The sequence below is a fragment of the Lissotriton helveticus genome, chromosome 6, assembly GCF_964261635.1.
Source record: "Lissotriton helveticus chromosome 6, aLisHel1.1, whole genome shotgun sequence".
NCBI classification, from domain to species: domain Eukaryota; kingdom Metazoa; phylum Chordata; class Amphibia; order Caudata; family Salamandridae; genus Lissotriton; species Lissotriton helveticus.
The window spans coordinates 1,297,444,947-1,297,471,855 of record NC_136067.1 but is presented as its reverse complement, the minus strand read 5'-3'; the positions used below and the strand labels follow the sequence as shown (position 1 = coordinate 1,297,471,855).

The 26,909-nt window shown below is 39.7% G+C and overlaps 1 protein-coding gene across 1 annotated transcript in view; it reads right to left on the bottom strand.

The window, feature by feature from the left end:
- LOC144762684 (uncharacterized) overlaps positions 1-15,497 on the bottom strand; it is a 955,001-nt gene extending 939,504 nt beyond the window's left edge. The window contains exon 1 of the mRNA XM_078647927.1: positions 15,493-15,497. Within this exon, the coding sequence (XP_078504053.1) occupies positions 15,493-15,497 (5 nt within the window). The remainder of the gene's footprint in view (positions 1-15,492) is intronic.
- Positions 15,498-26,909: the final 11,412 nt, after the last annotated feature.

The following is a 26,909-nucleotide window of genomic DNA, read 5'->3' as shown; positions in this document are numbered from 1 at the left end:
ATTCACAATGTATGCGGTCCCTTACCCCCTTGCAGACTACTGAGTCAGTCCTGCAAAAGTCCAGGTAATAGTCATGCTTGTCTGGGATCACACTATGAGTCTGTGTCAACTCCTGCAATCATCCTGACAGAAGCATGTCCTTATCTAATCACTCCGCTGAAACATAAGCGCTTATAAACTTATCATGCTGTCAACTACTAGCACTCTAGGAACCCAGTCACTGTCTATGCACTTGCAGAAGGACTCAGGCATTGAGACAAGCAGTGGTACACTGAAATGTACACAATGTATGCGGTCCCTTAACCCCTTGCAGACTACTGAGTCAGTCCTGCAAAAGTCCAGGTAACAGTCATGCTTGTCTGGGATCACACTGTGAGTCTTTGTCCACCCCTGCAATCATCCAGACAGAAGCATGTCCTTATCTAATCTCTCTGCTGAAACATGAGTACTTATAAACTTATGTTGCTGTCAACTACTAGCACTCTAAGAAACCAGTCACTGTCAATGCAGTTGCGGAATGACTAAGGCATTGAGACAAGCAGTGGTACAGTCAAATGTGCACAATGTATGCGGTCCCTTACCCCCTTGCAGACTACTGAGTCAGTCCTGCAAAAGTCCAGGTAATAGTCATGCTTGTCTTGAATCACACTGTGAGTCTGTGTCCACTCCTCTCCTACAATTATCCTGAAAGAAGCATGTTCTAATCTAATCACTCTGCTGAAACATAAGCGCTTATAAATCTACCGTGCTTTCAACTACTAGCACTCTAGGAACCCAGTCACTGTCTATGCACTTGCAGAATTACTCAGGCATTGAGACAAGCAGTAGTACAGTGAAATATTCACAATGTATGCGGTCCCTTACCCCCTTGCAGACTACTGAGTCAGTCCTGCAAAAGTCCAGGTAATAGTCATGCTTGTCTGGAATCACACTGTGAGTCTGTGTCCACTCCTGCAATTATCCTGACAGAAGCATGTCCTTATCTAATCTCTCTGCTGAAACATGATTGCTTATAAACTTATGTTGCTGTCGACTACTAGCACCCTATGAACCCCGTCACTGTCTATGCAGTTGCAGAATGTTTAAGGAATTGAGACAAGCAGTGGTACAGTCAAATGTGCACAATGTATGCAGTCCCTTAATCCCTTGCAGACCACTGAGTCAGTCCTGCAAAAGTCCAGGTAATAGATAAGCTTGTCTGGAATCACACTGTGAGTCTGTGTCCACTCCTACAATCATCCTGACAGAAGCATGTCCTTATCTAATCACTCCACTGAAACATAAGCGCTTATAAACTTATCATGCTGTCAACTACTAGCCCTCTAGGAACCCAGTCACTGTCTATACACTTGCTGAATGACTCAGGCATTGAGACAAGTAATGGTACACTGAAATGTACACAATGTATGCGGTCCCTTAACCCCTTGCAGACTACTGAGTCAGTCCTGCAAAAGTCCAGTTAACAGTCATGCTTGTCTGGGATCACACTGTGAGTCTTTGTCCACCCCTGCAATCATCCAGACAGAAGCATGTCCTTATCTAATCTCTCTGCTGAAACATGAGTACTTATAAACTTATGTTGCTGTCAACTACTAGCACTCTAATAAACCAGTCACTGTCAATGCAGTTGCGGAATGACTAAGGCATTGAGACAAGCAGTGGTACAGTCAAATGTGCACAATGTATGCGGTCCCTTAACCCGTGCAGACTACTGAGTCAGTCCTGCAAAAGTCCAGGTAATAGACATGCTTATTTGGAATCACACTGAGTCTTTGTCCACTCCTACAATCATCCTTACAGACAGAAACATGTCCTCATCTAATCAATCTGCTGAAACATAAGCGCTTAAAAATGTAGCCTGCTGTCAACTACTAGCACTCTAGGATCCCAGTCACTGTCTATGCACTTGCAGAATCATTCAGACATTGAGACAAGCAGTGGTACAGTTAAATATGCACAATGTATGCGGTCCCTTAACCCCTTGTAGACTACTGAGTCAGAACTTCAAAAGTGCAGGTAATAGTCATGCTTGTCTTGATTCACACTATGAGTCTATGTCCACTCCTGCAATCATCCTGATAGAAGTGTGTCCTTATCTTATCACTCTGCTGAAACATAAACGTGCATAAACGTATCCTGCTGTCAACTACTAGCAGGCTAGGAACATAGTCACTGTCTATGCACTTGCAGAATGACTCAGGCAATGAGACAAGCAGTAGTACAGTCAAATGTACACAATATATGCGGTCTCTTAACTCCTTGTAGACTACTGAGTTAGTCCTGCAAAAGTCCAGGTAAAAGTCATGCTTGTCTGGAATCACACTGTGAGTCTGTGTCCACTCCTACCATCATCCTGACAGAAGCATGTCCGTATCTATTCACTCTGCTGACACATAAGCGCTTATAAACTTATCATGTTGTCAACTACTAGCACTCTAGGAACCCAGTCACTGTCTTTGCACTTGCAGAATGACTCAGGCATTGAGACAAGCAGTGGTACACTGAAATGTGGACAATGTATGCGGTCCCTTAACCCCTTGCAGATTACAGAGTCAGTCCTGCAAAAGTCCAGGTAATAGTCATGCTTGTCTGGAATCACACTGTGAGTCTGTGTCCACTCCTGCAATCATCCTGACAGAAGTGTGTCCTTATCTAATCACTCTGCTGAAACATAAGCGCTTATAAACTTAGCCTGCTGTCAACTACTAGCACTCTAGGAACTTAGTAACTATACATGACCTTGCAGAATGACTCAGGCATGGAGACAAGCAGTGGTACAGTGAAATGTGCACAATGTATGCGGTCCCTTAATCCCTTGCAGACCACTGAGTCAGTCCTGCAAAAGTTCGGGTAATAGTCATGGTTGTCTATAATCAAACTGTGAGTCTGTGTCTACTCCTGCAATCATCCTGACAGAAGCATGTCCTTATCTAATCTCTCTGCTGAAACATGAGTGCTTATAAACGTATGTTGCTGTCAACTACTAGCACTCTGAGAACCCCGTCACTGTCTATGCAGTTGCAGAATGATTAAAGAATTAGGACAAGCAGTGGTACAGTCAAATGTGCACAATGTATGAGGTCCCTTAACCCCTTGCAGATTACTGAGTCAGTCCTGCAAAAGTCCAGTGCTACAGTCAAATGTGCACAATGTATGCGGTCCCTTAACCCCTTGCAGATTACTGAGTCAGTCGTGCAAAAGTCCAGGTAAGAGTCATGCTTGTCTGGAATCACACTGTGAGTCTGTGTTTCCACTCCTACAATCATCCTGACTAAAGCAGGTCCTTATCTAATCACTCTGCTGAAACATAAGCGCTTATAAACGTATCCTGCTGTCAACTACTAGCACTCTAGGAACCCAGTCACTGTCTGTGCACTTGCAGAATGACTCACGCATTGAGACAAGCAGTGGTACAGTCAAATGTGCACAATTTATGCGCTCTCTTAACCCCTTGTAGACTACTGAGCCAGTCCTGCAAAAATACAGGCAATAGTCATGCTTGTCTGGAATCACACTGTGAGTCTGTGTCCACTCCTAGAATTATCCTGACAGAAGTATGTCCTTATCTAATCCCTCAGCTGAAACATAAGTCCTTATAAACTTATCCTGCTGTCAACTACTAGCACACTAGGAACCTATTCACTGTCTATGCACTTGCAGAATGGCTCTTGCATTGAGACAAGCAGTGTTACAGTCAAATGTGCACAATGTATGTGGTCCCTTAACCCCTTGCAGACTACTGAGTCAGTCCTGAAAAAGTCCAGGTAATAGTCATGCTTTTATGGAATCCCACTGCGAGTCTGTGTCCACTCCTACAATCATCCTAACAGAAGCATGTCGTTATCTAATCACTCTGCTGAAACATAAGCGCTTATAAACTTATCCTGCTGTCAACTACTAGCACTCTAGGTACCCAGTCACTGTCTAGGCACTTGCAGAATGCCTAAAGCATTGAGACAAGCAGTGGTGCACTGAAATGTGCACAATGTATGCGGTCCCTTAACCCCTTGCAGACTACTGAGTCAGTCCTGCAAAAGACCAGGTTATAGTCATGCTTGACTGGAATCACACTGTGAGTCTGTGTCCACTCCTGCAATCATCCTGACAGAAGCATGTCCTTATCTAATCTCTCTGCTGAAACATGAGTGGTTATAAACGTATGTTGCTGTCAACTACTAGCACTCTAAGAACCCAGTCACTGTCTATGCTGTTGCAGAATGATTAAGGCATTGAGACAAGCAGTGGTACAGTGAAATGTGCACAATGTATGCTGTCCCTTAACCCCTTGCAGACTACTGAGTCAGTCCTGCAAAAGTCCAGGTAAAAATCATGCTTGTCTGGAATCACACTGTGAGTCGGTGTCCACTCCTACAATCATCCTAACAGAAGCATGTCGTTATCTAAACACTCTGCTGAAACATAAGCGCTTATAAACTTATCCTGTTGTCAACTACTAGCACTCTAGGTACCCAGTCACTGTCTAGGATCTTGCAGAATGCCTAAAGCATTGAGACAAGCAGTGGTACAGTCAAATGTGCACAATGTATGCGGTCCCTTAACCCGTTGCCGACTACTGAGTCAGTCGTGCAAAAGTCCAGTTAATAGTCATGCTTGTCTGGAATCACACTGTGAGTCTGTGTCCAATCCTACAATTATCCTGACAGAAGCATGTTCTAATCTAATCACTCTGCTGAAACATAAGCGCTTATAAATTTACCGTGCTGTCAACTACTAGCACTCTAGGAACCCAGTCACTGTCTATGCACTTGCAGAATGACTCAGGCATTGAGACAAGCAGTAGTACAGTGAAATATTCACAATGTATGCAGTCCCTTACCCCCTTGCAGACTACTGAGTCAGCCCTGCAAAAGTCCAGGTAAAAATCATGCTTGTCTGGAATCACACTGTGAGTCGGTGTCCACTCCTACAATCATCCTAACAGAAGCATGTCGTTATCTAAACACCCTGCTGAAACATAAGCGCTTATAAACTTATCCTGTTGTCAACTACTAGCACTCTAGGTACCCAGTCACTGTCTAGGATCTTGCAGAATGCCTAAAGCATTGAGACAAGCAGTAGTACAGTCAAATGTGCACAATGTATGCGGTCCCTTAACCGCTTGCAGATTACTGAGTTAGTCGTGCAAAAGTCCAGGTAATAGTCATGCTTGTCTGGAATCACACTGTGAGTCTGTGCCCACTCCTGCAATCATCCTGACAGAAGCATGTCCTTATCTAATCTCTCTGCTGAAACATGAGTGCTTATAAACTTATGTTGCTGTCGACTACTAGCACTCTAAGAACCCCGTCACTGTCTATGCATTTGCAGAATGATTAAGGAATTGAGACAAGCAGTGGTACAGTCAAATGTGCACAATGTATGCGGTCCCTTAACCCCTTGCAGACTACTGAGTCAGTCCTGCAAAAGTCCAGGTAATAGTTAAGCTTGTCTGGAATCCCACTGTGAGTCTGTGTCCACTCCTACAATCATCCTGACAGACAGAAGCATGTCCTTATCCCATCACTCTGCTGAAGCATAAGCACTGATAAACTTATCCTGCTGTCAACTACTAGCACTCTATGATCCCAGTCACTGTCTATGCACTTGCAGAATGACTCAGACATTGAGACAAGCAGTGGTACAGTCAAATATACACTACTGAGTCAGTATTGCATAAGTCCAGGTAATAGACATGCTTGTCTGGGATCACACTGTGAGTCTGTGTCGACTCCTGCAAACATCCTGACAGAAGCATGTCCTTATCTAATCACTCCGCTGAAACATAAGCGCTTATAAACTTATCATGCTGTCAACTACTCGCACTCTAGGAACCCAGTCACTGTCTATGCACTTGCTGAATGACTCAGGCATTGAGAAAAGCAGTGGTACACTGAAATGTACACAATGTATGCGGTCCCTTAACCCCTTGCAGACTACTGAGTCAGTCCTGCAAAAGTCTAGGTAATAGTCATTCTTGTCTGGAATCACACTGTGAGTCTGTGTCCACTCCTACAATCACCCTGATAGAAGCATGTCCTTATCTAATCACTCTGCTGAAACATAAGAGCTTATAAACGTATCCTGCTGTCAACTACTAGCACTCTAGGAACTCAGTCACTGTCTATGCACTTGCATAATGACTCAGGCATTGAGACAATACTTAAGCACTTATAAATTAACTGAGCACTCTGTTTGCAGCACTGTTATCATTCTAGTTACTAGTGATGTTCTTATAGAATGACCTAGGCACCAACACAAGTACACGTACAATATTCTGATCACAATCCCTACAAACCTCTGAGCAGATACATACTATTGGTAAACTCCACTAAATACTGAAGTAGTATTCATGCAGCCTAGGATACCTCCTGTCAGTCTCATGCAGTTCGTCAATCACCCATCCAGCACTATGTTCTTATTGTATCACTCTGCCAATACCTAAGCACTTATGGGGCAGACTTATAAGCCCCCTGCGCCACCAGTACATCCCTTTTTGTAACGTAGTGATGGCGCTTGGGACTCCTCCATATTTACAAGGAGAGGAAAAGCCACCCTGCGTGGCTTTTCCTCTCCTTGAAAATACGACCCATTCAAACGCAGCACTTTGCGTTGAAGGGGCGTTCCATGGGTGTTGCTGTGTCTGTTCCCACACAACACCCATGGAATAACACATCTCAAGATTTACGAGAAAGTGTAAATCTGTAGATACGTGTGAATGGTTCGCCACCATAGAGGTGGTATAGTGAGGAACAAGAAGGAGAAATGTTTTCATTTCTCCTTGTTTTTTCCTCTTTCAATGCATGCTGCATTCCACAGCACACATTGAAGGAGGAAAATGCCTTTAGTGATTATTTTTGTGCAGGAAGTAGTCCCTTCCTGCACAAAAACAATCTCCCCACGACACAGATATCCTTGCACCAGGGTGCAATGGTGCCTGCGTCACTGCATGGCTGCAGTTTGTGTGCTAGTGCTGAGGGAGCACAGAATTGTGACATATTCATGTAAATATGTCACATCCCTGTGCTTCAGAAGTGCCGCTGCACCGTGCAGCTAAAGGGCTTGCAGTGTCACGCTGCAGCACTTCCTCATAGATCTGCCCCTATAAATTCACCATACAGTACTAATGCATTCTTTCAGTCAATCATGCTCTACACATACATTCAACCAAACTTTCAGACATTACCATGCATTTATAGTTCTTTTTTTAAACCAGATAAGGTAGTTCTGAACTTTTTTTTCTTCAGTTTTTTGTTTTCTATTTTTTGGGTCGTTCGTTAAACAATTTTGTACTTTGTTGGTGTTTTTTTAAAAAATTGAACAAAAAAGGAACTAAGTAAACAGTTAGCTTTTGGAATTCAACATCATTAAAAAAAAAAAGTTATAATAATTGCATTTGTTGTTCCGTTCAGCTGCACAAATAGCGTCCACTGACGGTTCACCATAACAGATGATGGTTTTGCACTTAGTTCCTTGCTGCTGCAGAAAAGCAAATTCTGGGCGAATGTCTACTGGTGATGCTGAAGTGGACGCTCCGGAGGTGCAAGCAATGCCTGGTGGTGGATATTTTGTGCTGCACGTCTCATTTCTTCTCGTGCCAGATTCTTCAGGTGAATGGTCCGCAGATGTTTATACATGCTCGCTGTTCCACAGGAGTATTTCTTGTCACTGCTTCGCGACAGGACCCTGTCACACAGCAAGCATGTGACTTTTCTTGCGTTGACCTTTTTTTCTCCAGCAGGAAAGGTGAAAAATGTCCATACCACTAATTCAGACCTCTGCTTTGGTGGGTCTTCCTCCAAGATAACTTCATCTGAAGAATGATGAGGAGCTTGCGAACCAGATGCCATTTATCCAATGCAATTTTTTTTAAAAACAAAAAAAATTCCAAAACCAGGTCTGGAAGAAGAAGAGGTGTCTCTCATCAACTGCTCTAAACAGAATAATTAAATTGGGTGGGGTCCTTCAATAGTTACAGTGGGAAATGTTATGAACCAATCAAATCTTTTTTTTGAGGTCACATGGGATCCGCACAGAGTGCGCTCACAAAGCGCTCACCTGAGGCGACTTAGCGGAAATATATTTTAAAATAATATAGGTTTATTACAAGTAGAAATATATTATTTTTATGAATACCTTAGATAATCTTTTGCCCTAATATGTACATTAAAGACACGTACATATCATTTTAGAGCATAAACATTTTTGCGGGAGTCACGCACCCAGCACGCCCCAGCACGTATATGAAGTCACGTGGGGCCCGCCACTGCGCAAGCATCACGTACCGTAATGCACATGTGTCATGAATGCGGGGGAGCAGGAGTCGCGGACCGGACGCATACCGGTCGTGCACACCACATAACATTGTACATATATGATGTAACTGGAAAAAAACACGCACTCGTCGTTCACCATACACGGATCCTTAGCGACTTTTCAAAAATGGCAGCTAGAATACGCTGACCCGCTGCTGTAGGTATGCTTTGGGTGCGTGACTCCCCCCAAAAATTTTGAAAAAAAAATGTGCAAACAAAATTATATAAATATATTCAAATACAAGAAAACAAAATAATTAAAAATATTTCAGTTTTGAATTTATTATTTTATTTTGTTGAAATTTTCAGAAAAATATATAATGTTGTTTAATAAATAAACTATTTATAAATAAACAGTTAAACTGTAGAAATTCAGTTAAAAAAATATGTATAACTACTATAGCACTTAAAAATTAGCATTTAAAAAACCTTTGAAATTCACTGAAAAAACCATAGGTTTCAGAGACGTTATAGTTAGGAATTAGCATTTAAAAAACTTTTGAAATTCACTGAAAAAACCATAGGTTTCATGAGTGTTATAGTTAGCTGGACATTTCACTCATACAAAACCATAGAAATTCCTCCGTTATAGTTAGTTGTGCTAACTATAACTTGCGCGCCCGCAATGCACTGCTGATGATGTCACATATTACATCATTCATGACATGGTCAATGACATCACTGATGACATCACTGATGACATCTCAAATTACATCACTGATTACATCATCCACGTGACAATCTGATACACCTCATCACACACTAGTATAACCTTTGATCACTCACTGTAAAATACAGAGTACAATATTTGAAAGCATTGATACACACATACCAGTTACTACATACGCACTCACTGATTCCTAGGTCTACACACACAACTGTCCATTCACCCACATAATCACTTATACCTGCAGTCACTGATAAATGGTAACACAATCAAATGTACTCATACACCTATATAGACATTGACACATCAGCAGTCATCCTAGTTGGTTATGCAGTGATGCTACTCACTCATGAAAAGAATTAATCACACTTACATTTACTAACCTACACAGTTATACACACTACACCTGATTTATACATACAGATAGTAAATCATAGTTACTATGTTCACCGAAAATGTCCGCGAACTGTTGATTCATGTTATTTGTCATATATACTGAAATGTGAAAATACCAATACAAATATATATTTTTTAAACTCACTATTACAATTATACACTCATTCATACAGTTACTCTCACAATCACCGACTCTTAGTATACTTATTTATATACAACAACTCTCATATACAATGCCTTTTATTTTTCTACTTTATTGGAGATGTACCACTGACACATATATTCACTTACCAACAGACAAATAAACATACTCAGACACCTAAACAACTGTTTCCATAAACACTCCTAAACCCATATGCCTAGACAATCAACCACTCACACATCTATGCATAGAGTAAAAACTCCCCCACAGAACCACAGATACACTCAGTCTCCCTTACAAATACTCAGCCAACTAATCAATAACTAATATAGACACTCATGTAGTTAGTGACCAATTGATGCAGCAGGTTATACAACAACAGAGACAGTGATACACACATTCACATAGTTTGGTTACTAACCCATATATTTAGTGAGACACATTTAATTACTCACTTAAACAAACAATCAGAGAGCTACTAAATCCTCCATCCAGACAGTTATATATCCACTCAATTTTCAATACAGATTGGTATATTACCTACTGGCGGTCGCCAGTAGGTAGTTATAGTTAGGACCTAGTTTCCATAGGAAATCCGAAACATTCTATTGGGAATAACTTTGGCGCCGGTTGATGAATCTTTGTGAATCTCTCTAAGAAGATGGCCTGCTCCGCTCTGCTCCTTCCCTGAAAGATTTGGGAGGATTCGTGAAGTGGGGGCTGAGAAAAAAGGGGGTGTCCCAAAACGTGTTTTCCGTATGTTATTTTCCATAGGACGATTAGACACGGCTACAGCCCGAACGGCTGAACGGAATTACAAGAAATTTGGCAAAATTGTAGAGTCTGATTCGCAGATCACCCTTTTGTTTAAATGGTGTAAATCCCTCCAGTAGTTGTTGAGAAAATCGAATTTGAAAAAATGTATATATCTATAAGTGCGCACCGTGCGTGCATTAGGTGTGCGCGAGCGGAATTCTGATTTGCTGTTAGATGTCTGTGAACATTCGATTCGGGGGTAACCAGGAAGTGTTGGCCGCCATTTTTTCAGTGTGAGGCTGAAAAGAGGGCAAAGTAAAAGTGAAGAACATGAAAAGGGGGCAGGGTAGAGAGTCCCTGACCCCTAGGCTTTCTCAGGGGGTCCCTGAAGGACCTCGAAGGCCAAAATATATATATATATTTTTTTTTAAACGCCGGGTGCGCGCACGGTGCACGCACCCTCGAGGCACAAGAGAGTGAAAAACAAAAGTGGAGAACGTGAAAAGGGGGTATGGTAGAGGCTCCCTGACACCCAGGCCTTCTCAGGGGTTCCCTGAAGGACCCGAAGGGCAAAACAACCATTTTTTTTTTTAAATGCGAGGTGCGCGCACTGTGTTCGCACCCTTCAGCCCCCATTTTGTGTCTGAAACAGAAGAGAGTGAAAAACAAAAGTGGAGAACGTAAAACGGGGGCAGGGTAGAGTCTACCTGACCCCCTGGCCTTCTCAGAGGGTTCCTTACGGACCCTGAAGGGCAAAAAAAATATATGTTTTTTTTTAAATCGTGAGGTGCGCACACGGTGCTCGCACCCTTCAGCCGCCATTTTGTGTAGTTTCAGAAGAGAGTGAAAAACAAAAGTGGAGAACGTGAAAAGGGGGCAAGGTAGAGTCTCCCTGACCCCCTAGGCCTTCTCAGGGGAAAAAAATCGCGAGGTGCGGGCACGGAGGAAAAAATCCAACAAAAAAGACAGTTAAATAACAAGTTTGAGTGTTTAGATGTTGGTGGCTCTAAAAAGAGCCGTTGTGTTCATTGAGTGTTTTTTGTACCTACAAGTCAGTATCGATGCAGTCTAAAGTTTAAAAGGAAGACTCTGTTCCCCTCATCTGTGAAATGTACACCATCTCTCCTATAGATGCCTTGCATGTTGTAACGCAAGTTGTTGTGGTATATAGAACCCATACCATAGTCTCTGAGGAAAGCAGAAACAGACTTATTCACATGTTTCCTTGCTGTCTCAATCTGCGGACAATATTGGTTGGACCAGTTCCATTTTTGCCTTTGGCATATATTAGAATATACAAAGGCAGTTTGCGGAAAAAGTGACATCAATTGCCCAAAGGTGTCCTTTAAAAGCTTTTCCAGACCTGCCCCAGTCAAAGTGCACAGGTCATTTCCACCACAGTGCACAATTATGAGGTCAGGGTATGGGAGATGCAAAAGGGATTTTACCAATGGCATCAATTGGTGACATCTCAATCCTCTCTGGCCAATCCACATAATATCCACATTTGGTAAATCAAGGTTGAGAAAGCATCTATTTGCTGCATACCTTTCACTCCAGAAAATAAAACTGTGTCCTACAATCCACACTCTAAGCATCTTGAAGGCAGATCTGGTTGTACTCAGATGGGCTCTGGAAATGAAATGGCAGTTTGAAAAATAGGAGTTTAGAGAAAAATGTGGATGAGATTCAGTGCACTTGAAAAAAAAAGAAATGATTGGTGGTTTCTGATAATTTAACATTGAAAACTAGGGTACATACTACTGTTTTTTAAAAGGAATAATACTATTGATTTAGAAAAAGTCATTGAAAAGAACATTGCACAGAATAAGCTGGTATATTGAGAAGTCAAACACACTTGCTGGTTTGGTTTGCAACATTGAGTGATTAACTTTTCACTTTTTGAGTTCAGATAGGTGTGGGGGAAGGTTGAACATTATGTGAGTTTGAAAGTGTTGAAATGTACAACCAATTAAAATGTTAGGTTGGTTTTGAATTTGTGTGGGAAGAAATTTCATTGGTTATGTACATGGATATGTGTGAAAAATGAGAGGGAATCAGGGCCATTTTGTGGTTGCAGTGTCTGAGGTACATTTCAGAGATTCTGCTCAAGAAAATCTGGTGTGTGATTGACACTGTGCTAAATCTTCAAAAGCATTTTTAAAGGTGAGTTATTAATTTGTAAGGGGATATATGTTGTGCACTTTAAGTTAATAATAAAAATGTGTTCTAATGTGGAAGTTACTAGCTCTCCCTCTCTTTCTCTCTCTCCCACTGTCTTCCTTTCTCTCCACCACTGTTCTTTTTCCTTCCTCTCTTTTTCTAAAAATCCTTCTGTTTCACTTACTCCTTCTTCCTTTTTCTTAATATGCTTTTTTTCTCTCACTCTCCTTTCCTCACCCTCATATCTCGTTCCTCACTGTCATTATCCCTTTCCTTTACTCCTCTTTTCTAACTCCCTCTCTCCATCTGATTTACTTCCTTTTGTTTATTCCTTCCCTCTCATTCACTCCCTCTTTCTCTCTCCCTCACCCTTGCTCTCTTTATACAACACTACTAGCAAGACCCCCCCCCCTTTACTGTAGTAATCATTTGACTGAATTGCAAGGATTTATGTTATGTGTCTAAGGTCACAGTGTGAGTCAGTATTCATTTCAGAAGATTCTGGCAGAATAATTTACTTTTCTCTTTCTGCCTGTAGCTTTTCACCCTCTTTCTGTACCATTTTCTCTCTGTATGTATTATCTCATTCTCTGTGTGTTTCATCTCCCCTCTGCATGTAACATTTCTCTCTCTGTTTGCAGCATTTCTTTCTTGCTGTACCATGTTATCCCTTTGTGTGCAATATCTCTATGTCTGTGTGCACCATTTGTCTCTCTGTGTGAACCATATTACCCTGTCTCTGTTTTATCTGCCCTCTGTCTGCAGCAACTCTCCTCTGCCTGCAGCCCTGAACCATGTATTGTTTTTGGTTGTAATGTAGGGAAAAAAATATTGCAGTAAATTTAGAATATATTTGAAAATTAACTTAGGATTGTTAATTGAAATTTAGTGATCATATACATTGAATGTTTTTAGTCAGTTAAATGTTTTAGGATGGTAAATGTGTTTTGGTAAAATGTATGGTTTTACATTTTTGGTCCAGGATCACACTGAGTGTGGCTACATGAAAGAATTACATTTTGATCTTTTTCTACAATCTCCCCTGTCTGTCCTCACAGTCTACCTCTCACTGCTTATACTGTCCTTTGTTTTCTGAAATTTCCACTCTTTCCTTATTTTTTCTTGTCTTTCTTGAGAGTGTTATTTTGTTTTAACTGTTTCTTGTGTTCCCTCTGTTGTGGTTGTCTTTACTGTCCCCTAATGTTCCCCTTTCTTTTTATACTCCCTCCTCTGCTTTCTTAATAATACTCTCTGTTTTATTAGACCTCCTCTTAGCAATGGCCCACTTAATATAGATAGAGTGCTATATACACTCTTGGGCAGATTTACAAGCATATTGGGCCTCTTTCTTCTTGCATTGTGTCTCATGTTTGGATGTAATGCTGGCAAAAAACTAATGGTGCATATTGGAAATGTATTTTGGAAATGAGTTAGGTTTTTGCATTGTAATGTAGTGCTCATATACATGGGCTGCGTCCTGTCTCTTAAACGATTTACTGTGGTATATGTGTTTTGGTAAAATGTATGGTTTTAATATTTTTTACTAGGAGCACACTGAGTCTCTGTGTAAATTAAAGAATTATATTTGCACCTTTTTCTATAATGTCACCTGTGTCTCCTCACAGTCTGCATCTCTCTGCTTATAGGGTACTCTTTATTTTGATATTGTGTCTCATGTTTTGAATAAATGCTGGTATAGAAATAGTGCTGTAAATTGGAAATGTATTTTCTGTCTGCACTATCCCTCTCCCTCTGCCTGCACCCTCTCATGTGCATCTTTAAAGGCCTATTATGATATGGCTGTTGGTGTGTATTAGACAGCGCTACCATGTTAAATCTTTTCCTTCTCTGCCTGTAGTCTCGCACCTTCTGCTTTTACCATTTTATCTCTGTCTTCACCATCTCCCCCTCTGTGTGCTCCAATTAGCCTCTGCATGTAACATTTCTCTCACTGTTTCCAGCATTTCTTCTCTGTTGTACCATTGTATCCTCTATGTGTACCATGTCTGTGTCTGCTTGCACAATCTGTGTCTCTGCTTGAACCATCTCACCCTCTCTCTGCACCATCTTTTCTCTGACTGCACCATATGTCTCTCTGCATGCAGCCCTGCACCATCTATCCTCTGCCTGTACCAGCTTGGTCTCTGCCTGCATTATCTCATTTTCTGTCTGCACCAACCCTCTCCCTCTGCCTGCACTCTCTGCCTGCACCCTCTCATGTACATCTGCAGAGGCATATTATGATTTGGCTGCTGGTGTGTATTAGACAGCGCTACCATGTTAATTCTTTTCCTTCTCTGCCTGTAGTCTCGCACCCTCTGCGTGTACCATTTTATCTCTGTCTTCACTATCTCCCCCTCTGTGTGCTCCAATTAGCCTCTGCATGTAACATTTCGCTCACTGTTTCCAACATTTCTTCTCTGTTGTACCATTTTATCCTCTGTGTGTACCATGGCTGTGTCTGCTTGCACTATCTGTGTCTCTGCTTGAACTATCTCACCCTTTCTCTGCACCATCTTTTCCCTGACTGTACCATCTGTCCCTCTGCCTGCAGCCCTGCACCATCCATCCTCTGCCTGCACCAGTTTAGTCTCTGCCTGCATTATCTCATTTTCTGTCTGCACCATCCCTTTCCCTCTGCCTGCACCTTCTGCCTGCACCGTTTCATGTGCATCTGTAGAGGCCTATTATGATATGGCTGCTGGTGTGCATTAGACAGCGCTACCATGTTAAATTTTTCCCCTCTCTGCTGTAGTCTTGCACCCTCTGCCTGTACCATTTTGTCTCTGTTTGTACTTTCTCTCCCTCTGTGTGCTAAATCACCTAAATCATGAAGTGAGTCATGATTTAGGTGATGTAGTTGTAGAAAGTCCTATGCAGTATTTGTCTCAGGCCTCTTAATTTTCAAATTGTGTTTATGCTGTGCAATTTAGATGCTGGGTGTGCTGTTGAAATACAAAAGCAACTGTCTCTGTAGCATGTAGTAATCATTTCAGTGAATTTTCATTTGTACATTTACAGTCCCACCTTGACTCGCTACACTGCTTGAACCTCACTTCATTGTCCTAAACCCTGAAACTCCATTCCTAGAAAAATATTCTAAACTCTTGCAACACAACTGCAGTGCTGTAAACCCTGAAAGAATACTCCCAGCAAGACTCCCTTCCACTGTAGTAATCATTTTACTGAATTGCAAGGGATAGTGTTATGTGTCTAAGATCACAGTGTGAGTCAGTTTTCATTTCAGAAGAATGTGGCAGAATAATTTGCTTAGTTGTTGTGTTTAAAAATATGGAAATACATGTACTTATGAAGTTGATAAAGGTAGTTTTGTATTATCTATTAGTGAAAATGATATAATTAAGTGTTTATATTTTTTGCAAGGACCATCAACATTGTACTATATATAATGGATCAAAATCAGGACAACTTTCAAGTCAACTTTGAAATTTCCAATGAAGTCATAGAGGACTTAAATGTACCTTTTGAAGACAACATTGATAAACAAGATAATGGAGAAGGAGATGTAAGCAGTGATTTTTTTTATCAAAGTTTGGACAATGACTTGATAGAAGCAGTAGATGACTGAGTTTCAAGTTGCAAATTTTGAAGTTGAGCACAATGCAAACGAAATTACAGATAAAATCATGCTGGATGTTTTATTACAGTATGAAATGTTTGAAGAATAAAGTTATGATTTAGAATTAAAAATGATTCGAGAGCATATGGGGGTTGGTCCCAACTTCATAGCATGGGTGAGGTTGCTATATACCAACCCCGTGGCACAGGTCGTGGCAAATGGACATCTTTCCCCGGTCTTCCCCTTGGCGCGAGGCACAAGGCAGGGATGCCCTTTGTCTCCGCTACTTTTTGCGCTAGCGCTGGAACCGCTGGTGACGCTACTTCGCTCCACTCCACTATTGAAAGGAATCTCCTGGGCGGAAGGGTGGGAGGACCGTCTCTCGCTCTACGCTGATGACATGCTCGTATATCACACAGACCCAGGTCGTAGTATACCGGAACTTCTGGCCCTGTGTGATGCTCATGGGAAGGTCTCGGGGTATACAATAAACTGGGCAAAATCCGAGCTGTATGTGTTGCGGGGCCACCGCCCGTTCTTGCCGCCGATTGCCCCCTGCGATTCGCAGGGTCCTCTTTTAAATACCTGGGCATACATGTCACAAAAGATCCAATGGAATTCTTCGACAAAAACCTGAAGCCACCGTTGGACCGGTTGAAGCAAGACGTTAAATATTGGGCAACCTTGCGTTTAATGCTTCTGGGCAGGGCGGCGCTCTACAAAATGATGTCACTACCGCGATTTCTTTATGCTCTAGATAACACGCCCTTCCCGGTCGCACCCAGATATTTTGGGCAGGTGGCAGCTCTGGTATCCAATCTGCTATGGAGTAACTGCCCAGCACGCATTGCGCAGGTCAAGATGAACAGGAGTTGGTACGAAGGGGGAATCGCGTTGCCGAACCTCCAATTGTATTACTGGGCAGCTCAATTGAGGCATATAAATCAGTGGCTGCACGCTACACAGGATGACCCAGCATACAGGGCAGACAGGGCGCAGTTGGGAGTCAACAGTCTGTTAGCACCCCTGTACAACAAGAGTCTAGTGAATAAGATGGTGGGGCCGACAAGGCTCACGGCTACTTTGTGGCATACAGCACAGACTAAACTTGGGTGGAAAGGACATATCACTAAACTCACCCCGCTGTGGGATACAAAAGCATTGGGGAGCCTTCAACACTGTAAGGGCTTTACGTAGTGGGACAACATCGGGATATCAACAGTGGGAGACATGTGGGACAAAGGTACAGGGATACCTTTTACTCAGCTGAGACAGCAATACGAGTTAGGGAAAACAGAATTGTATAGATATGTGCGGATTCGACACGCCCTGCTAGCAGTCATACCACCCGACTCAGAGATCCCGGAGGCGTCTCCCCTGGAGGACCGCCTCCTTACGGACTTCATGCAACAAGGGGCTACCTCCCTCACTTATCGTAAGCTGATTAACAACTTGCCAGACCCTACATTAAAACTCAAAGAGAAATGGATGGCAGAGGTTGTGGATATGGATGAAAACGAATGGAACGAGGCACTGGCTTCCCCAAAGGAGGTGGGCATATCAGCCAGATTCCGTTTAGTGCAGCTTAAGATCCTACACAGGGTGTACTACACCAGAACGACCCTGCACACGATACAGCGGGCGCAACATCCTTATTGTCTGCGAGGTTGTGGGGAGGAGGGTATGTTTTTGCATACCATTTGGGAATGTCCTCGAATAATGGAATATTGGAGACAAATAATGCGTACCATTTCACAGACACTAGGGCTGTCCCTTGTCCCTGAACCACGCAAATGCATACTGAATGTGTGGGAACCGAATGACCTCACAAGGCATGGCCAAACGTGGTCCACGATAGCCATGCTCATGGCGAAACGAGACATAGCACAGAAATGGGGTGCGGCGGAGGCCCCCACACTGACACAATGGTGCTCGAATATGGATAGGGTGATGATTGCGGAGAGGGCGGGATACACAGCGAGGGCATGCCCGCGCAAATGGAATAAAATATGGACCCAATGGAACGTATTCCGGGGGGAGATATGCGACCCATTGCAGGAGGATGAGCCATTGACTTCGGATGAAGAGGAGGAGGAGGTGGAGTGAGACGTGAGTGGATGGGGGAGGTCGGCACGGCGACCCCGTCATAAAGTTAGGCCAAGTAACACGATGGGGGGGAGGGGTGATCCGAGAGCCTAGTCCACCGAGACACCCGAGTGACGTGACCACATGTAAGCGTGCTATGTGTCAGCTAAATTGATGTGAGAAACCTAGTTTACCCAGAGACATTATGTGTCACACATAGATGGGTGAAGTGCTCGTACCGATGTGTACGCCTTTTGATTTCTATTTTGTTGATATGTTCATTTTAGTTACAATGTTTCTTAAAACAAGAAAATGGCCCTAATTGTTCTCCTATGTAAAAATGCAGGTTCTACACGCACACCAATCCACAACCCCCGGGTCGTCGGCTAACGGGCTGTGTTAATTAGTTGATAATATACAACACTGATTATTGTTGCTGCCGGCCCTAAGGGTTGTAGGCTGTATGCTGTGTGCGTCCAGAACGGTATAATAAAGGTCTTTTAAAAAAAAAAAATAATAATGATTCAAGAGAGTCTTTTTGTACTATTGTAATAATTTGGTTAGTTGATGTGTTTAAACATATTGGAATACATGTTCTGATGAAGTGAGTCAGGCTTTAGGATATGTAGTGCTAGAAACTGCTATTCAGTACGTCTGTCAGGCCTCTTAATTTGCAAATAGTCTCCATGCTGTGTACTGAAGATCCTGGCTGTGCTGTAGAAATGCCATACCAACTCTTTCTGTAACATGTAGTAATCATTTCAGTGAACTTCAAGGCATATTTCTATCTTTTTTCATTTAGAATGCAAGTCAGTGTGTTTTTTTAAATATTGTGTCAGATTCACTTGCTCGTGTATGTGTTTTAAGACATGGGAATACATGTACTCATGGAGTGAGTTAGACTTTAGAACATCCAGTGCTTTTTACTCGTAGCCCTTGCTTGATACCATACACTGCCTACACACAACTGTATTGCTCTAAAGTCAGAAATATCAATCCCACCACGACCCCCTACACTGCCTAAACACCACTGCGCTGTTCTGAACCCTGAAACACCATTCTCAGCAAATTCCCCTATAATGTTGAAACACCACTGCACTGCCATAAACTCAGAAACAGCACTCACTGCATGATTTCCTACTCTGCTCTGACACTGTTGCTGTACCTTAAACTTACTTATGAAGTGAACCAGTGTTTACATCATATAGTTGTTCTAATTGCTATGTAGTATGTTAGTAGTGGTCTATAACATGTTTTTTCCCTTCACAATAGATTGTTATTATCTACAGAAAGAAAAACCAACATGCCTACAAAGAATGCCAAAAAAAAAAAATTTAAACAGGCTTACTATTCCAAGAAAACACAATTACAAGATTTATCTAAACAACATTGTACAGAGAAAAAGAAGAATGCTCCTGGTAAGACAACAAAGGATTTATAAGGAAATTAACCCAAAGTAAAAAAAAGTGTGGATAATGTGGAAAAGAAAAAAAATATATCTTTAAGTACAAAGAAAAAGCAGATAAAAAAGAAAAGATGTTGGAAAAGTATGTGGCGATCAAATTGTAGTAATAGACGAAAAAATCAGTTCGTTCAGATTCGCAAGAGAATGTTTTATAACAGAGTTGTATTAGATTTATTAAAAAATGTAAAGAATTGTAAAAGGAAAACAGCTTTTTATAAGAAAAAGAAATATATTGAGAGTATTGATGATCAGGCTTTTGAATTAAAAAATAAGTTGTTTATTTTAGTAATCAATAGAATTCGTACACTAGACAAGGCAATCAATCTTTTGAAAGCGAAAAGTAAGTGGAAAAGACTAATTAATAGAACTAATTTTTGTAATGTTTTTTTCTGGAGAATGGAAGCATAGTTCAAGTTGTGAGCCATTTTTTAATGAAGAGACTTACTTTCAGACTAATGATTTGTTGCATGCAGTTGACACCAGTGGTCGAGCATATGAGGTGAAGGACGGTTGTCCGATTGAAAAAGAGAAAATTGTCCCAAGAAGTGCGGGTGTTAGCTGATGAAGTTTTAGGGAGACGTCCTAAGGCTCCAGTGTACACTTGGAATTGTAGTAGTATTTGTAGTGTACGACAGGATTCAATTGATTTTTTTCGCAATTTCTTACGTAAGTAAACTAAGAAAAGTCTTAAACAAAAGATTAAAATGTTGCAAGAAGTAGACCCTTGCAGACTGAGAGAAAAAACGGGTTTACCAGGGCATTCTCTGGCTTGTCTTTCTAGAAAAGTATGCCAAAATGTTTGTCACCATTTTAGGATGTTAGCAGTGCATCTTACCGAAGTGAGGAAATTAGTGAGAAGGTTGTATTATACAAAAAGTCCAGCACTTAAGCTAAAACAGTTAAACAGTGCTCTTTTACATGGATCTGTATTAGATGTAAAAAACATTTGTGAAGAAATTGAGGTTAGTTACTTTTGTGAAAAAGAGGACAGTGCAGAAACTGATACAGTAATAGAAGGAAATGTGGAAGAAAATGTACAGAATTTTAGTACAGAAAATTTTGACCAAGAAATTACAAGGTTTAAGGTCATTTCAGGTGAAAGGCCAAACTTTTCTTGTATGTGTTGTCGACGAACTCATTATAAGAATCAGACTAGGTTAGTTGATTTATATGTAAAAAGTGAAAAGGAAAATAATAATGAGTGGAAGGATTTTGCAACTTATTTGTTGGTAGAGAATTGTTTTGATTTGGGTTCTGATCAACCTATTTGTAAATATTGTTATAATAAATTAAATGAAAACAAAATGCCTGCTAGAGCTGTACATAATAATCTTGAGTTGGTAAATATTCCGTCTGAACTGATGGATTTAAATACCTATGAGTCTATTTTGATTCAATGTGTGCATCCATTTCAGGCTATTGTTCGTATGGAGCCTAAGACAGGGAAATTGAATCCTTCAGATTTACAGAGAGGATTAAAGGGAAGAGTTGTATATTTGCCTCTTGATTTAAAGAAATATATTGAAACAATTGGTGTTGAAAATATGGGAGAGGAACCTCTATGTATTCTAGTTAATGGCGTACCTATGAAGAGTAAGAAAATCTGGCAAGAATTATTGGATGTTAGGAAAATGAAAAAGGCAACGTTGTATTTGGTAAAAAACAATCAATACTACAAAAATGTATATGTAGGAGAAGAGGCAACAACTGTAGAAGAGGACAGTGATTTGTCAGCTGGACAAATTGAAAAAGTGGATGTGTCCAGAAGTAAACAAATTTATGAACATTATAGTGTTCATCCACTGCATTCCGAAGAAGTAATGGGGAATGCTATTGAGTTATTCCAAATGAAAGAAGCAAAAGGAAGTCCCATTAGTGTATGGGAAGAAAGCTAGGAAGCTCGTTGTTTTCCTCAGTTATTTCCAACAGGTCAAGGTGGACGATATGATGACCGACCTGTGCAGATTCCTGCATCTGAATACTGGACATCAAGATAATATGCAGAAGATCCAAGGTTTCGCCAATGTATTCCATATTTGTTTCATCTTCTGTTTGACAGTGACTTGTCTGGACTTTCTTATGCAGTGAACCATATACTAAAAAGTGGAGTACATCTGCAAAATGTTTCGGCAAGGGATTTTATGGATAAAGTCCAACAGAAAGACACTGTTTTGGAATCTCAGCTAATTAATCTCAAGGCATGTCAGTATGGTACTAACGAGTATTGGTACCGTCATCATGGGGATTTGAAATGTATGCTAAGAAACTTAGGAACTCCTACATGGTTCCTTACTCTAAGCTGTGCTGAGTATGCTTGGGAAGATTTACTTCAATTTCTTCGAGAGGCAAATGCAAACATAGAAAATATAGAATACAAGACACCTGGAGAACTGTGCTCTTTGGATCCAGTTAATGTATGCAGGTATTTCAATCATAGATTTGAAGCTATGATGTCTTTTATCACACACAAAAAAAATCCTCCTATTGGAGAGGTTCTGGATTTCTTTTGGAGAAAGTAGTGTCAAGCAAGAGGTGCTCCTCACATACATATGCTGCTATGGATCAAATATGCCCCCAAATTTGGAACAGATTCGGATGACACAGTGATGAGTTTTATTGAACAGTATTCTACATGTGTTGTTCCTAAACGTACAGAACAAAAGAATTTAAAACATCAAGTCTTACAGTTTCAAACCCATCGTTGTGGAAAATACTGTCGTCGAAAGTACAAATCAAAGGACAAGTTCTACACAAAATGTCGTTTTGGATTTCCACCACCAGTAATATCAAAAGGAAGAGTGAACAATTTTATGTCATCTTTGCGACATACTGTCACAAGAAAATCACCGAAAAATAACTACAACTTAAGAAGAAATGAAGAGTCAAATTACATAAATGACTATAACCCAGTCATTTTGTCCATGTGGAATGCTAACATGGATATTCAATATGTTGCAGACAACTCCATTGCTGTGGCTCGATATGTAACATCTTACATTACGAAATCTGAAAAGACAGAACTAAAGGAAATGTGGGAGGAAATTTCTCATGAAAAGAGCCTAAGTAAGAAATTGTACAGCTACAGTTTGAAGATGTTGTCTCATCGAGAAATTGGAGCATATGAATGTTCAGATCACTTATCATCTGCAAGTCTATATGCCAAATCTAGAACAATCATTTGGGTGAGTTTAGGTCTTGCAAGAACACAAAACTGAGTTTTGAAATCTGTACAAGAAATTGAGTATTTAGCAGAGAAAGAACCAAACAGTACAGATATTTTGAAGACAAATATGTTGGATACATACTATCCAAATAGAAGTAATCATCTTGAAAATGTTTGTCTCTATGAAGTACTGCAAAGCTATACTTTTAAGAGGAATATTACAGAAGATATCAATAAAGGTGTATATGCTGTGATTGGATCTGAAGGATGTCTAGTGAAACAAAGAAAAGGACATTTGATTAATCTTCGAAAACTGAGTTGCGAAACTCCTGACAAAAGGGAATTTTACTATTTAGCTCTTTTGCAACTCTTTAAGCCATGGCGTACAGAAGAGGAACTACTTGGAGATTTTCTCAGTTATGAAGATTCATTCAACGCAACCAAAAATACTATAGAATGTCCTGTTTTTACTAATTATCTACAAATGTTGAACAAGGAAATACAGCAAGAAGCTACAATTGCAGCAGAGATTGCTAGAGACAGTTCTCAAGACTGTCAAAGTTCTGCTTCCTTGTCAGGATCCACTAGGAGGACCAATTATCCAAAATGAAGCAGGCACTGCCTTGGATGAGGTGGAAAGAGCAATGGAACAAGCTCAGGAGGATGTTATAAACTTAGAAGAATTGGAGAAACAACTAAATGTTGAGCAAAAACAAATATATGATGAAGTGACAGAGCATGGTTTATGTCGTGAGAAAAAAGAGTGCTCATGTACGTCATTTAAATCTGTCCGACTGTACGTGAGTGGAGAAGCAGGAACTGGAAAAAGTTTTCTAATTAAAGGAATTGCAACTTATCTACAGAAAAGAACTGAGTCGTCACTCTCTTGTGTTGTTACCGCTCCAACTGGGTTGGCAGCACATAACATTAAAGGGTTTACTTTACATCGTTTATTGATGCTGCCAGTAGAGCACGAAAATAAATTAGAATACCACAAGCTATCTGGAGAAGCTTTTTGTGAAGTTTCCAGACTCCTGAAAAAATAAAACTTCTCATTATTGATGAGGTAAGCTTGGTATCAAATTTAATGCTTGCTTTTGTGCATTTAAGAATGCAACAAATTCTTAAAACAGAGTAAGATGTGTTATTTGGAGGCAAACACGTCATCGTTTTTGGAGATCTACTACAGCTAACTCCTGCGAAAGGACAACCAGTGTTTAAAACCGTTACACATGAAGATACCAGAAAGTGCCTGGGAAGCATTGGAAATGTTAATATATGGTTATATTTCAAATATACAGAACTCATTCAAAATATGCAACAGGCAAAGGATGCTAATTATAAAAGTATTCTTCAAGACATAAGAATTGGAAAAGTGAGTGAACATGGCAAAGAAGCTTTACTGGCACGATTACTTTCAAATTTGTTTCCAAATGAAAATGTTGGTGCAGAGACTATATATATAGACAAATTGCAGAAAATAAATCAGTGATATGCTCGATGCCAACTCTGCAAGAATGTTCAATCTTCAATGAAAAAATGTTAAAGATAGAAAATTAAGAAATTATAAAACTGGAAGCTATTGATAGAATAGAGGTATCTATGACATAAAATCGACAGACAGAATATCTACATACAAAATTATCGACACAAAAATATCGACATCAAAAATATCGTAGTTATATCTTCATAAAGGTAAGTACAAAAATATCGAGAAAAAAAATATCGTAGTGCAAAAATATCGAATTTAAAAATATCGTTTTTTTAAATGTATTAATAATAATGTAAACATAATTTAAAAATACATAAAAATTATTTACAAATATTAAATATAAACATTAAAACATATTTAAAAATAATAACTAATACATATACATTTAAAATAAATTAAAAACTCTACATATAAATTAATATATATACTTACTCCACATATTGCAACAGTAGGAAAAGCGTTGGATAACGTAGGGGTAAAAATTACTATTCCCACTCCAGAGGGTGCAACAGTAGGGAAAGCGTTGGATAGCGTAGGGGTAAAAATTACTATTCCCACTCCAGAGGGTGCAACAGTAGAGAAAGCGTTGGATAGCGTAGGGGTAAAAATTACTATTCCCACTCCAGAGAGGGCAACAGTAGGGAAAGCGTTGGATAGCGTAGGGGTAAAAATTACTATTCCCACTCCAGAGGGTGCAACAGTAGGGAAAGCGTTGGATAGCGTAGGGGTAAAAATTACTATTCCCACTCCAGAGGGTGCAACAGTAGAGAAAGCGTTGGATAGCGTAGGGGTAAAAATTACTATTCCCACTCCAGAGAGTGCAACAGTAGGGAAAGCGTTGGATAGCGTAGGGGTACAAATTACTACTCCCACTCCAGAGGGTGAAACAGTAGGGAAAGCGTTGGATAGCGTAGGAGTAACAATTACTATTCCCACTCCAAAGGGTGCAACAGTAGGGAAAGCATTGGATAGCGTAGGGTAAAAAATTACTATTCCCACTCCAGAGGGTGCAACAGTTGGGAAAGCGTTGGATAGCGTAGGGGTAAAAATGACTATTCCCACTTCAGAGGGTGCAACAGTAGGGAAAGCGTTGGATAGGATGGGGGTAAAAATTACTTCCCACACTACTCCCCCTTTAACACACAACACACTACACATACAAAAAAACACAATTAATATAAATATCAATTAATAAATTAATAAAAATTAATATTATTTAATTGATGTAATTATAAATGAACTAATTAACACATATTATTTACCAATTAATTAACAATAAATACCAATAAATAAATACAATCTCTTTAATTAATTACATTTATTTATCACACCCTATTTCCCTATAAACACACAACCCACTACACATAAATAAATCACATCATGTAATCACTTAATAATAATTAATTACCAATTAATTATCAATTAACAATAACAAAAAATTAAATATATTAGCACATTAACTCTAATTAATTTAATTAACTAATTAATAATAATTAATTACCAATTAATTATTAATTAACAATAACAAAAAATAGTAAATACTACTACATTAACTCTAATTAATTCAATTAACTAATTAATAATAATGAATTACCAATTAATTATTAATTATAAATATTTAAAAAAATATATTAATTAATTATTTATTATTAAATTGCTTCCCACCCTATTCCCCTATAAACCCACAACCCGCTCTGATACTAAAACGCAAAATGTAAACAAAATTACTAATTTCCAAACATACATTAAAAAACATATTTAACAAACATATAAACAACATAATAAAATACATAACACTAAACAAAATTTCGATATTAGTAAATTTCGATATTAGTAACATACATACCTTAAAAACGATATTCTGTCTATCGATATTTTGCACATCAATATTCTTTACCATCGAAATTAAAACATCGATATTATTGTATGTCGATATTTTAATTTCGATATTTTGTCTCTCTACCAGAATAGAGCATGAAGGAGCTACTATTATTTTGTCAGAAAAGTTGAAGTCAAAATTGGATTCTTTAGACAAATCAATATCTAAAACGGCTGGTTTAGAAAAGAATCTATATGCATGTTTAAATTGTCAGATAATTTTACGACGTAATTTACATGTGAAAAGAGGTTTAGTAAATGGAGCAATGGGTCATGTTGCTGATTTTGTGAATTACCCAAATAGAGATGACATTAAATTTTTGAAAATCAAATTTGATGAAATGGAAGAAGTACAACAATTGAGTCGTTGTTCGACTTGATTTTTGCTTGTAAAAGATTTATATGTCTGCCGAAAACAGTTTCCTGTTTGTTTGGCATATGCAGTGACTATTCATGAATCTCAAGGTTTAAGTGGAGATAGTGCTTTGGTGAATATTGGAAGTACTGTGTTCAAGGAGGGTATGGTATATGTTGCTTTATCTCGAGTCAGAACTTTATCTGGATTATACTTGATTGATTTTGATGAGACAAAGATTAGTGCAGATCTAAATTGTGTGAAAGAGTATAATAGGTTGAGAAGAGAATATGCTCCAAATTTACCTCAATATCCTTTATTTGAAAAGCTTGTGGTAGGTCGAAATAGAAGATATGAGAAAAATTGTAGCGAGGTTGTAGAGAAAAGAAAAAAACTAGATGAACTAGTAATTGTAAGCAAAAAGAAAAAGGATAGTATTGGAGAGGTTGTTGGAT